The sequence below is a fragment of the Capricornis sumatraensis genome, chromosome 6 (assembly GCF_032405125.1).
Source record: "Capricornis sumatraensis isolate serow.1 chromosome 6, serow.2, whole genome shotgun sequence".
In the NCBI taxonomy this organism is placed as follows: domain Eukaryota; kingdom Metazoa; phylum Chordata; class Mammalia; order Artiodactyla; family Bovidae; genus Capricornis; species Capricornis sumatraensis.
The window spans coordinates 103245890-103259421 of record NC_091074.1 but is presented as its reverse complement, the minus strand read 5'-3'; the positions used below and the strand labels follow the sequence as shown (position 1 = coordinate 103259421).

Here is a 13532-nt window from a genome sequence, read left to right as displayed (position 1 = left end):
CTTTGTTTTCTGAATGTTGAGCTTTAAGCCAACTTTTTCACCCTCCTCTTTCACTTTCAGCAAGAGGCTTTTTAATTCCTCTTCACTTTCTGTCATAAGGGTGGTGTCATCTGCATATCTGAGGTTATTGATATTTCTCCCGGCAATCTTGATTCCAGCTTGTGTTTCTTCCAGTCCAGCGTTTCTCATGACGTACTCTGCATATAAGTTAAATAAGCAGTGACAGTATATGGCCTTGACATACTCCTTTTCCTATTTGGAAATAGTCTGTTGTTCCATGTCCAGTATGTTCTCAGATTGTGGCAATTAGTGAAATGAAAAATAAAAGACCATATCAGAAATTATTTAAAATCTTATTCACCTGAAGAAAAGAAAAGCAGAGATATTTAGAAAAAGACATTAATTAGGCTTTCAGGTATCTAGTGGCATGGTTAAGTTTCCATTTATTTTGTGATTGCAAAGGTAAGCATTTATTTCCTCTGAGTTCACATAAATATATTTGAAAACATACATGGGAGTGGGCCACAGTGAGATGTTCCTTAAGACTTGGAATCAAAGTTGCTTTCTTAGAGGTAAAATAGTAAGTTTTCCACAAGGGGTTGAAGTTACACATCTGTTGAAACTAATCACCAGCATGAGAGACCCCTCCAAGGATGCTAAATATAAATATTGCAAAGTATGTACTGAATGCTATTGCAGAGAGGCAGGACTGGAATGTGATACAGTTTGGTAAGCTGCTTTCTAATGAATTTGTCTCCTCTTTTGATAAAGAATGTTAAACAATGGAGGTTGCTCATAATGGAACACAGAATGATAAAGAAGTAATCAAAATGCAATTCTGGTTAACATATACAATTCTATCTTTGGAAGACAGAAAACAAAACATATTTTGGTCATGCAGAAATTTACTCCATCCTGGATCTACTTGTGTAGATAAAATTATTCTTGCTGAAGCGCCTGAAATCTGAGGACCCTCTCTAGGCCTGTGATGATTTAACCAGATGGGTTACAAGCCGTTTTATTGAGTTTTGCCTCTGGACATCTGGTTGGCTCATCTCTCAGGCATTAATTAGCTCATCCATATCCCTTTAAAACACAGACAAAGTTGTTGAAAAAGATAGCACATACTGACAGTAGTTGATGAGGCATGGAACTATAGATTTTATTTTCACCCACATAAACAAATAAGATGAATGTGTATAGGCTCAGTGATTGTGACTACCTGGAATCAGTCTTTGTTATAAATGACTGTAGAGTTTGGGTGGTAATAGGGTTAACACTTCCTCCTCCTTTCAACCAAATAACACCAGATACCATAGTCATTGTTGTCTGGTAGTGAAATGAAAGTAAGGATGAAAACCCTAATATATTATTCTGCTTTTATTCAATAACACAAATCCCCTTTGGAAGGTTTCTGAATTAATAGAACTGTGCATCTATCTGAGAAAGAAAACAAAATTTTCCTGTATAGTAATGGTACTTGAATTAAGAACACCAGCACAGTTCCTACTTGTTGAATTCTTTTCTCCTACATGGTTCTTTTATGAATCAGTTCACCCTCGGCTGAATTGTTTCTTGCAAGCTCTATTCAGGATAGAAAGTGAAGTCGCTCAGACGTGCCCGACTCTTTGCGACCCCATGGGCTGTAGCTTACCAGGCTCCTCTGTCCTTGGGATTTTCCAGGCAATAGTCCTGGAGTGGATTGCCATTTCCTCCTCCAGGGAATCTTCCCAACCCAGGGATCGAACCCGGGTCTCCCGCATTGTAGACAGATGCTTTACTGTCTGAGCCACCAGGGAAGGTTCAGGATAGAACCTTCTGTTATAATTATCTATGATTGTCTTACCATCTCTAAGTCTAAAATTAAAAGATATTCTGTCAATGCTAGCAAGAGTCACCTTCTCCATAGAATAAAGCCATCACCCACATATACTTAAGGGCATCTCTCTGATAAAGAGGAATTAATGTATATGTATTGGTCTCATAATTTCCCAGCACCAGTGAGGATGAAAAAGACAAAGAAAAACTGATTAATATGAAATATTGGTGAAAATATAATTTATGTAATTTTGCTCACATTTGTCAAACATATCCATGAATCTTTTCCCACAATATATGTGTACATTAGCAATTTCTTTTGCAGTGTAATCTCTACAGGGTAGGAATATGTTCTTTTTCAGCCTTAACTGGTCAATTCAGCGTGCACTAGGAAAAATATGCAACATGGTATATGTGTATATATATGTGTGTGTGTGTATGTATTAATGAATTCACTTCCACATTCAGAGTACAATACGAGAATACTTTGACCTCCTAACCATAGATACTTTAAGGAGCCTGTATAGATCCCCTGAATGCTTTTCATTTACTCCACTTCAAATGCAAGATTACTGTGTGTAAGTCCTTGTCATGATGTCTTTGCACATACACAGATATTTACTCATCTCCTACATTCACATCCTAAATAAACAAAATCATTCATATGGTAGTTTATCAAATCTAACATATTTTACATTTTAACATTTAGAGTAGGAAAAGTTCTAAAATTAATGGTATCTTGGTTTTATGAATTATAATGTGTTTATACTTTGAACTATATACACATTTATGTAAAATATTGCTTATTCATAATTTCAGACATAATTGCTAATCATAGGATGATAAGTTATTCCAAAATATCCTAGGCTTAATATCTTACACTTTTGGCATACTAGTTATTGTCATAGTGATGCTAGATTTGAACATTTAAATGATATAGTGAGTCAAATATGAAAAAATAAGCAATCATCTACTTTTAACATTATATTAATATTCAATGAATGCTAAATACATTTCTAGAAATATAATTTATTCTTCCTTAATTACTTATTAATATCAGAAATTTTATTTACCAGGTAAATCAAGATATTGGATTTAATATGGAACTCCTTTCAAAAATAGGTATTTTCCAGGATTTAGCTTATTCCACCTATTTTTCAGTTTTCTGGATAATGTTGGAGATTATACAGATGAGTGTGCTTGCTCCCATATTACTTGAAGACAGAAATTAGGACAATACCAAAAGATTTCCTATCAGCAATTTTTTCACAGCTGCTTTCACCTCTTTATTTCGTAGACTATAGATGATAGGATTCAACATTGGGGTTAATGCACCATATACCAAAGCTATAAATTTATCTATTTCCTGTGAATCTATAGCTGAAGGCTTCAGGTATGTGGAAAGAGCTGTCCCATAGAACAAAACAACCACAGACAGGTGGGCTGCACATGTTGAAAAGGCTTTGCTTCGACCATCCACTGAGCTGATTCTCAGGATGTTGAATAGGATGAATGCATAAGAGATGCAAATTAGGAGCATTGGCATGGGAACAAGAAGTATGGTGAATACCAGCATGATTAACTGCACTTTGGAAGTGTCCACACAAACCAGTTTTAAGACAGCAAGAATCTCACAAGCAAAATGATTGATCACACTATTACCACACAGAGACAACTGCAATACAAACACTGTTTCCACCAGGGCAGTGAAGCAGCCTGTCACCCAGGAGCCAACTGCAATCTGCACACAAACCCTCTTGTTTATGATAATGGGGTATCTTAGAGGGTTGCAGATGGCCACATATCGGTCATATGCCATCATGGACAGGAGCACACACTCGGTGGAGCCCATGGCCAGAGAGAAGTACATCTGAGCAGCACATCCTAAGAATGAGATGGTGTTTTCCCCTGAAATAAAGTTTATCAGCATTGGAGGGAAAGCAGAAGAGGTATACCAGATGTCTAAACAGGAGAGATTGCTGAGGAAGAAGTACATAGGTGTGTGTAGGCGGGAATCCAAGATAGTGATGGAGATCAGAATCATATTTCCCAGTAAGGTGATCAGGTACATCAGCAAGCACAGCACAAATATGATGATCTCACCTTTGGGGTAGTGGGAAAATCCCAGGAAGAAAAACATTGTTACAGATGTCAGATTTGCCTGGAACATTTTATTAAGTCGAGGTCATTTGTATATACATATAGAAAGATTATCATCATATATCATATATAAAACACAAGATCTTCCCCATTTTTATTTTCTGGTATTTTTTCTTCACATCAACTTGCAGTATGTGCTTAACTGCTTCTCTAGCTTGGTAATAGTATTATTAGTATGTATTTGAATAATTTATCATCAATAAGGAAAATTTCAAGTAGAGAGTCAGCAGATAAAGTATCTTCAAGATTTTCTTTTTGCTATAATACTTTTTAAAGGTAAAGTTGGGAAAGGGCAAGGTTTATTACATAAATATCATGAGATCTTGAGGAAAGAAAATCTTATGGAGTCTTTCTTTTCCCAAAACCACATCTGTAACTGATAGATGGTGAAGATATGAATTTACCTCTGAACCACTGGGATGATTTTTTTCCCATAGTTGGCTAACAGTCTTCTTACTTGGGAGTTTTTCTGTTTTCCAAGTTCAGTATCTTCTGTCAAAATAATTTTGGGAGATTTATTTAGTAAAAATGATTTCTGCAACCAAAGATTAATTAACTGAAAAGCTTGAAAGTTAAACAAGTCCAGGTTTTCCATCTTAAGCCCAGGAAAATGGTGATAGATATTCTCAGCAGAGGACATATAGCAACATTTCCTTCATATAGCCAGAATTGCCTTGACATTTGTGCTCCAGAAACATCCTCCAAAGGGCCATCCTTTCACTCTGTAAGGCAACTTAAGTTTTTTGTTGCTTGTGAAAAGTTTCTAATTCATGCAGCAAATTAAAGTTATAAATCTATTTGCACACTATGACAAATTCTGAAACTCCAGGGACAATGTCCCATAGATCCAATTATAGGTAGTAGCTGATCTGCTCTAATTGTTGTGTTATTCAAATAAGAAATAAACATTTTCCTGTCTATGCTGACTTTGGGAAGGGGAACTCTGCTCTACTCCTAATGGTGTTACTAAATCAGTCAGTCAGGTTTTCAGTTGTTACTGTTTCTTTCTTTCTTTCTTTGACTATGGCAATGTCATTGATTGTCTTTCTCATTTAGGCAAGATTTACTGCAACCATAATATAAACAGTTGATCAAAAGGGAGAAAAGAGATTGACTGACATCTGGCCCAGAGTCCCATTTCTGACTCACTGGTTCAATTCCTGTAGACCAAGGCTTATATGGCTGCAGGTAAATCACTTAGGTTGGCATGAATGTGTCTAGGAGTAAATGTCAGAAGAGAACTTAACTTTAGGAATACATTCAGAAAAGTTAAATGGAGGCCGTGACTAAGACTGAGGGAGGTTGCCAAACTGACTCCCTGTTATATATAAAGCACCAAACCACACTTCTGCTTTGGAATTACATTAACACACACTGAAAACAAAAATTTAGAACCTACACGATAATTTCTGTCTGAAAAAGAAATTGCCAAAATTTTGACAAGTTTTCTCATGCTTATGAGTCTGTATTTTCCCCTATCTCCAATAATAGCAATAACATTTGATCACATACTTAAGCCAAAAATCTAGAAGTAATCTTTGAGTTCTTTTTCCCCTATTACATACCCAGCTCAGAAGGAAATCTGTCAGATCTTCCTAATAAGTACATCTTAGACTTCCAACTTCTACTAATGATGAAGTATCTTGTGGCAGAGTAGCTTAGATCAGACTCACCTTCATGCTACTAACAGTCATACTCTCCAAATCAAGTATAAAATAGCAGCTATTTCATGGCATTTAAAAGTGATCAAAATCAGGCAGAACAGAAGGGAATTCAACTCAAAAGATATGAACCAGACTGGGTGATATCAACAGGGTTCTCCCCAGTCCATGTAGCAAATGTTACTCAAGCAAAAAGTAGCAGCCCTGATGTGAGAAATCAGATCAGCATTTGTGAAATCATTTACTACAGACAGGGACTTGAACCCATGTGGCTGGGACTTGAACCCAGCCAAAACCCTGCTTGGCACTTGAATCCAGGTGACTTGGACTCAAACCTGGTCAAAACCCACAGTACCTGGTTTCAGGAGCTAACAAAGCTCAGGTTCTTAATGTCTCATTGCAGAAAGAATTCAGTGAGAGACAGAGTGATAGGTAAGAAGTGGATTTATTCAGATACAGAAAGAAGCACACTCCACAGAGAGAGTGCGGGCCATCACAGAGGGCGAATGCAACCCTGAAATTTGGCATGGTTAGTTTTTATAGACTGTGTAATTTCATATGCTAATGAGTGGGGGGATTATTCCAGATATTTTTGGGAAGGGGTGGAGATTTCCAAGATTTGGGGCACCGCCCACCCCCTTGGTCTTTTAACAGTGCCTTGGAACTGTCATGGCACCTCTGGATGTGTCATTTCACTTGCTGATTGAGGTCTAGTCTTGTCTGCCATCTTGGTCCCATTTCATTCTAATTGATTTTATGTTGTGTCCTTGGACTACATCATTCTTTCAAATGTTGTGCCCTGCCCCTTTCCCTCCTGTTACATTTGTGGCTGCCAGAGTAGCTGGAAATTTAGGGATAAATCCTGGAAAAGAGGGAACCATTAAGGGGGAACCTAAACTTTGTGTAAAATCTCTCATCTGACTGACCACTGAATTGGGAATGAAGAGAGTGAGTCTTCTTAGAACCCAAGTGCACACTAAGTCACTTGAGTTGTGTCTGACTCTTCGAAACCCTATAGACTGTAGCCTGCCAGCCTCTTCTGTCCCTGAAATTCTCCATACAAGAATACTGGAATAGGTTGCCATGCCCTCTTTCAGGTGATCTTCCTGACTCAGGGATCGAACCCACAGCTCTTATGTCTCCTGCCTTGGCAGGCGGATTTTTTACCACTAGTGCTGCTTGGGAAGCCCATTAGAATCTAGGGGAAAATGACAATTAGAAGGATAAAGAGTTGAACAGAGATTTAATGAGAAGCTGATAGCAGAGGAAACAGTTTGGCATTCAAATCCCATCAAAAAGAAAGACTTGGTAAATACTTTTAGATTTCCATTGAAACCCTAGTTGTTTTTCCATGCATCAGACAGACATATTGGCCCAAATAATGGGTGTGGTCCTACATGATATTTGCAGTTATATCACACAGAACATTTAAGAAGCATCTTATATCATACCCCAGTGAATTGTGTAGCATATGAAAAATTCTTCAGAGAGTCATGTATTATAGATGCATGTATAACCACAGAAAGGTTTATTTTCTATAAGTGATTCTTTATTTACTAACACCCTGAAACGGGCAGTGAGTAGATAAGTTCACTTCATTCCAACAAACATCATTAATCTCTGCTCAGAATTCCAGTTGATAAGGGGCCTATTCTGTATAATCTGTCTTTTTTCCCCTCTCCCCAAAGAGATTCCCCTGGTAAAGGAACTGAGTGGATCACTGGTAAGTTGTTTAATTCCTTCATCCTTAAGCAACTGAAAATTTCTGTCATAAGGTTTTTACACTTTACATTGACACTTGCTCCTTGGAAGAAAACTTATGACCAACTTAGACAGTATATTAAAAAGCAGAGACATTACATTGCCAACAAAGGTCCATCTAGCCAAAGCTATGGTTTTTCCAGTAGCCATGAATGGATGTGAGAGTTGGACTATAAAGAAAGCTGAGCACTGAAGAACTGATGCTTTTGAACTGTGGTATTGGAGAAGACTCTTGAGAGTCCCTTGGACTGCAAGGAGATCCAACCAGTCCATCCTAAAGGAAATCTGTCCTGAATATTCATTGGAAGGAATGATGCTGAAGCTGAAACTCCAATACTCTGACTACCTGATGTGAAGAACTGACTCATTTGAAAAGACGCTGATGCTGGAAAAGATTGAAGGGAGGAGGAGAAGGGGACGACAGAGGATGAGATGGTTGGATAGCGTCACCGACTCAATGGACATGAGTTTCAGTAAATTCTGGGAGTTGGTGATGGACAGGGAGGCCTGACGTGTTGCAGTCCATGGGGTCACAAAGAGTCAGACATGACTGAGTGACTGAAATGAACTGAACTGAAGAACATAGAGTGAAAGAAATTAAAGAACCATACTGTAACCCCCCAAAAAACACTATATTCTAAAATTAAATTTGGCTTAAAAGCTAATAGATGGAATAAAATGGAATAAAATAATAATTTAAAACTTCACCCAAAAATACAGAAATAGGAGAAAACAGATAAGAAAAATGGGAGGGACAGATAGAAATCAAATAGTAAGACAATGGATTTAAACTAAAACATATTAATCATTACATTAAATATAAATATTAAAAACTCCAGTTGAAAGACAGAGATGATGTGACTGGATATAAAAAAGGAAGATAAAACTTTGTTGTTTTTAAAAGTACACTTCGTATAAAGATACAGAGAGGTTGAAAGTAAAAAGATAAAGTTATAACAATCAAAGACTAAATGAAAGCTGGGATGGCAGGCAAATTCACTTCAAGAAATAGAGTATTGCCAGAAATAAATGATAAAATGGTCAAAGCATTAAGCAAACATCAAAATAAAAGCTAAATATATATGTGGATAATAGCATAGCTTCAAATCTATGAAGCAAGAATCAACACAGCTAAAGGGTAAACAGACAAATCTATGGTTATACCATGAAAATTTTAATACTTCCCTTCAATAATTGGTAGAGTAAGTAAATAAGAATTTAGTGTGAATTTAGAAAGGTGAAAAATATTGTCAAACAAATTGATACATTAAAATTTATAAGACACTATTCAAAAATTGCCAAATATATAATTTTTTTCAAGTGAATATGGAATATTCACCAAGATACATATATGCTGGTTCAAAAAAAACCTCAATAAATTTCAAAACACTGAAAATATATAGATGTTTTCTGACCACAACAGAAATAAATTTTAAGCAAATATAAAAATAATACCTAGAAAATGCCAAAATACTTGTAAATTAAGCAGTGTACTTCTAAATAATGTTTCAAGCAAGAAATCACAAGGGAAACTCAAACATATCTTGAGTTAAATGGTCATGGAAATAGAATATGTCAAAATTTGTGGGATGCAGCTAAATCAGTGTTTAGACAGAAAGGAATAGTGTTAAATGACTAGACTAAGAAAGAAGAAAAGTTTTAGGTCAGCTACCTGAAATTTCAACTAAGGCTGGAAAAATAAGACCAAAGTAACTCAAAGTAAGTAGAAGGAAATAATGAAGAGCAGAAATAAATGATTAGAAAGCAACACCCCTCCCCACCCACCCTGCACCAAAATTAGAGAAATGAACAAAGCCAGAAGTCAGTTGAAAAGATTAATGAAGAGGATAAACCTCTAGCTAACTCATTAAGAAAAAAAATGTGAAAGCACGAATTAAACACTTAAGGAATGAAAGAGGAGATACTACCACAACCTGGATAGCTTTGGTAGTGAATTTTGTCAATGTAAATAGTAAACAATATTAATCTTTCAGAACCATTTATATGAACTCAGAAAAGAAGATAAACTTCCAGCTATCAGGAGAGAACACCTATGAGACTTTTTTATGAGTTCATCAAACTCTGGTACTAGCAAAATCTGATGAGAATATTATGATCAAAGCAAATTATAGGCCAGTATTACTAGTGGCTTTAGACTCAATAACTATCAATAAAATATTAGTAAATAGCATCCACCATATCAAAAGGGTATCAAAAGGATATATCATGAACAAGAGGGTGTTATACAAAAAAGGAAAGGTAGGTTTAGTATCTTAATATAGCCAATTAATTTTATCACTTTAATAGAAAAGAGGAAAATTCTTATGACCATGTATATAAATACAAATAAAACATTTTTACAAAAATTCAAACTTTACTTATGAAAGTAAAATCTTACAAAAGCTCTCTGCAAACTAACAGTAAAAGAATACTTTTAAAAGGACCTCAGTAATATAATGAAATAGGAGTTATCAGAGCGTGTCCCCTCACAGAAACATCAGTTTGAGTAACTATCTACAGATGAAAATACCTTCACAAGAGTTAAGGATTCCAAGCAAGAGATTAAAGATTGGAAAACCTTCTGGATTTCCACTGAAACTCAGCACAGAATTAAGAAAAGATCTATTAAAAAGTAAAAGGAATGTTTCTCATCATCTGTGTCATCCTTCTTCTAAGACCTAGCAGTGCAGTTCATAGAGAGACTCCCAGTTCAATGAAGAAGAAAAGTGAAATGTATACCTGACTTTGCCATGGAACCCAGGACCAGACTTACCCCAGTGAACTCTGGCACCAGGGTAGCACCTGTTGTCCAAGGCTCCAGGCTTCCCCTTCCAGATCTAGGCTCCTGGCCATCACAATGCCAGTCCAGGCTCCAAGTTTCCAGGGTCCAGTTCAGCCCCTGTGGACCCAAGCTCAATACTTGCCCCTGGTGACCCAGCTTCCAGGCATACACTAGGTTTAGTTGTCGCCTGCAGCCCCAGGATCTGGAGCACCTGCTGCTGATAATTTTGATAGATGCAGAAATATGTATTTGACAAAATTCAACACACTTTTATGATAAAAACTTTTGACAAATTCCCTTGTGGGGCTTCCCTTGTGGTTCAGCTGGTAAAGAATCTGCCTGCAACGTGGGAGACCTGGCTTCGATCTCTGGGTTGGGAAGATCCCCTGGAAAAGGGAAAGACTACCCACTCCAATATTCTTGCCTGGAAAATTCAGTGAACTGTATAGTCCATGGGGTTGCAAAGAGTCAGACACGACTGAGCAACTTTCACTTATCACTTCATTTTGACAAATTATAAGAAATGTACCTAAACATTATAAAGGCCATATATGACAAGCCCACAACTAACTTCATAACCAAAGGTGAAAAGTTAAAAGCTTTTCCTTCAGGATAAGAAACAAGACAAATGTTCCCACTCTTGCTACTTCAATTCAATATAGTGCTAGAAGCTTTAGCCAGTGTAATTAGCAAAGAATAAGAAATAAAAGGTATCCAAATTGAAAAGTAAGGAGTAAGATTGCCTGTGTCTGACACTTATATATACAAAACCCTAGAATCTCTAGCAAAAAAAGAAAAAGCAGAACTAATAATCTCAGTAAGTTGCAAGATACAAAAATCAGCACACAAAAACCAGTTGTATTTCTATACACTAACAATTAGCATGAAAAGATATTAAGAAAACAATTTATGATAGTATCAAAAGTAATAAAATACATATGAATACATTTAATTAAGAAGGTAAAAGATACATAGAGTAAAAATTACAAGACACTGATGAAAGAAATTGAAAAAGACAAATAAATGGAAAGATATTCTATGCTCATAGATTAGAACAATTAATATTGTTAAAATGTCATACCATCCCAAGCAATCTACAGATTCAGTGCATCCCTACTAAAATTGTGATGACATTTTCTGCAGAAATAGAAAAAGCAATCCTAAAGTTTATACAGAATCACGAAAGACCTCAAATAGCCAAAACAATCTTGAGAAACATCAAATCTGGAAGTATCACCCTTCCTAAATTCAAAATATACTATAAAGCTGTAGCAATTAAAACAGTATGACACTGGTGAAAGTGAAAGTCGTGCAGTCATGTCTGACTCTTTGCAACCCCATGTACTACACAGTCCATGGGATTCTCTAGGCCAGAATACTGGAGTGGGTTGCCATGCCCTTCTCCAGGGGATCTTCCCAACACAGGGATTGAACCCAGGTCTCCTGCATTGCAGGCATATTCTTTACCAGCTGTGCCACAAGGGAATAAATAGACAAATTGACCAATGGAAGAGAATAAGAGACCAGAAATAAATCCATATGTTAATAATTTATAATCAGTTAATCTTTGACAAAAGTGCCTAGATTATAGCAATAGTCTCTTCAGTAAATGGTGTTTGTAAAACTGGATATACGTATGTAGAAGAATGAAATAAGATCCTTATCTCATACCATCTACTAAAATCACCTCAAAATGGATTAAAGACTTAAATATGAGTTAAAACTGTAGAATTACTAGTAGAAAACAGGAGAAAAGCTTTCTGACACTGGTCTTGACAATGACTTTTGATTATAAGTCCCAAAGCACAGGCAACGAAAGCAAAAATGGGCAATTCAGCTTGCGCCAAAGTAAAAAGTTTCTGTCCAGCAAAGAGAATAATAGAGTGAAGGGTATGACTATGGAATGGGAGAAAATATTTGTAAAACATATATATGGTAAGGTCTAAAGGAACTCGAACAACTCAATGGTGAAAAACTAAATACCCCATTAAAAAAATCGGTGAAAGACCTGAATAGACATTTTCCAAAGAAGATATAGAAATAGCCAATAGGTACTTGAGAAAGAAAATGCTCAACATAACTAATCATCAGGAACATGTATATCAAAACTACATTGAGATATCACCTAACATCTGTTAGAATGGCTATTATTAAATAAATAAATAAATAAATAAATAAAATATTGGTGAGGATGTGGAGAATAGGGAACCTTGTATACTATTGGTGAGGGTATAAATTAATACTACTGTTATGGAAAACAGTATGGAGGTTCCTCAAAGAAGTTGTACTACCATTTGCTTCTGGGTATATATTTAAAGAAAATGAAATCAGTATCTCATAAAGGTATCTCTGCTCCCATGTTCATTGTAGCTTTATTCACAATAGCCAAGATAATGGAATCAACCTAAGTGTCTATTGATATATGAATGGAAAGAAAATGTGGTATATTCATAAAGCACCATTTAGCTTTAAAACAGAAGAACATCCTGCCACATGCTACAGTAAGGATGAATCTCAAGGATATTACACTAAGTGAAATAAGCCAGGCACAGAAAGAAAATGGTACATGATCTCATTTATATGTGGATTCTAAAACAGTTGAATTAATTGGATAATAGAATAGAATGATATTAGGGGTTCAAGATTAGAGAACTGTGAAGAGATTTTGGTAAAATGGCACAAAGTTTTAGTTATGCAGGATGAATAACTTCTGGAGATCTAATGTACAGCATGGTGAAAATAGTTGATAATACTATATTTTACACTTAAATTTTTTAAGAGAGTAGATCTTAAAAGTTCTCTCCATATACCCTCAAAAATAACTATGTAAGGTGATGGATACGTTAATTAATTTTATTTTGATAATAATTTCACAATGTATACACATTTTAAAACATCACATTATGCATCATAAATATATAACTTTTTGTTTGTCAATTGTACCTATATAAAGCTGGAGAAAAAAGTACGCAACAATAACAACAACAACAATGAAGGATACTTCCAAAACATAAAAAGGACATCTGTGGCAACTTCAGCTAACATAAAATATAAGGAAAGAAGAGCTGAAGTTTTTAATTTTGAATATCATGACATTTGAAATTTTCTTTTATGGCTGTTGATGTTTTTCAGCTCCATTCAGTTCAGTTCAGTTGCTCAGTCGTGTCCGACTCTTTGCGAACCCATGGACTGCAGCACACCAGGCCTCCCTATCCATCGTCAACTCCCGGAGTTTACTCAAACTCATGTCCACTGAGTCAGTGATGCCATCCAACCATCTCATCCTCTGTCGTCCCCTTCTCCTCCTGCCTTCAATCTTTCCCAGTATCAGAGTCTTTTCAAATGAGTCA

At 36.0% G+C, this 13532-nt stretch overlaps 1 protein-coding gene across 1 annotated transcript; it reads right to left on the bottom strand.

Moving 5' to 3' along the window:
* Positions 1-1506: 1506 nt before the first annotated feature.
* LOC138081341 (olfactory receptor 13F1-like) lies at positions 1507-3988 on the bottom strand. Its single transcript, XM_068974469.1, has 2 exons — positions 3075-3988; positions 1507-1531 (listed from the first exon to the last, which is right to left on the bottom strand). Exons 1-2 carry the CDS (start codon positions 3986-3988, stop codon positions 1507-1509), a joined length of 939 nt encoding a protein of 312 aa, XP_068830570.1.
* Between the last annotated feature and the right edge of the window lie 9544 nt (positions 3989-13532).

Excerpts from the sequence above, each read along its gene's own strand:
- LOC138081341 (XM_068974469.1), bottom strand. The coding sequence starts at position 3,988 with ATGTTCCAGGCAAATCTGACATCTGTAACAATGTTTTTCTTCCTGGGA. Across the intron at positions 1,532-3,074 it reads GCAGCTGTGAAAAAATTGCT|TAGGAGAAAAGAATTCAACA; the intron begins GATAGGAAATCT and ends AAAAGAACCATG.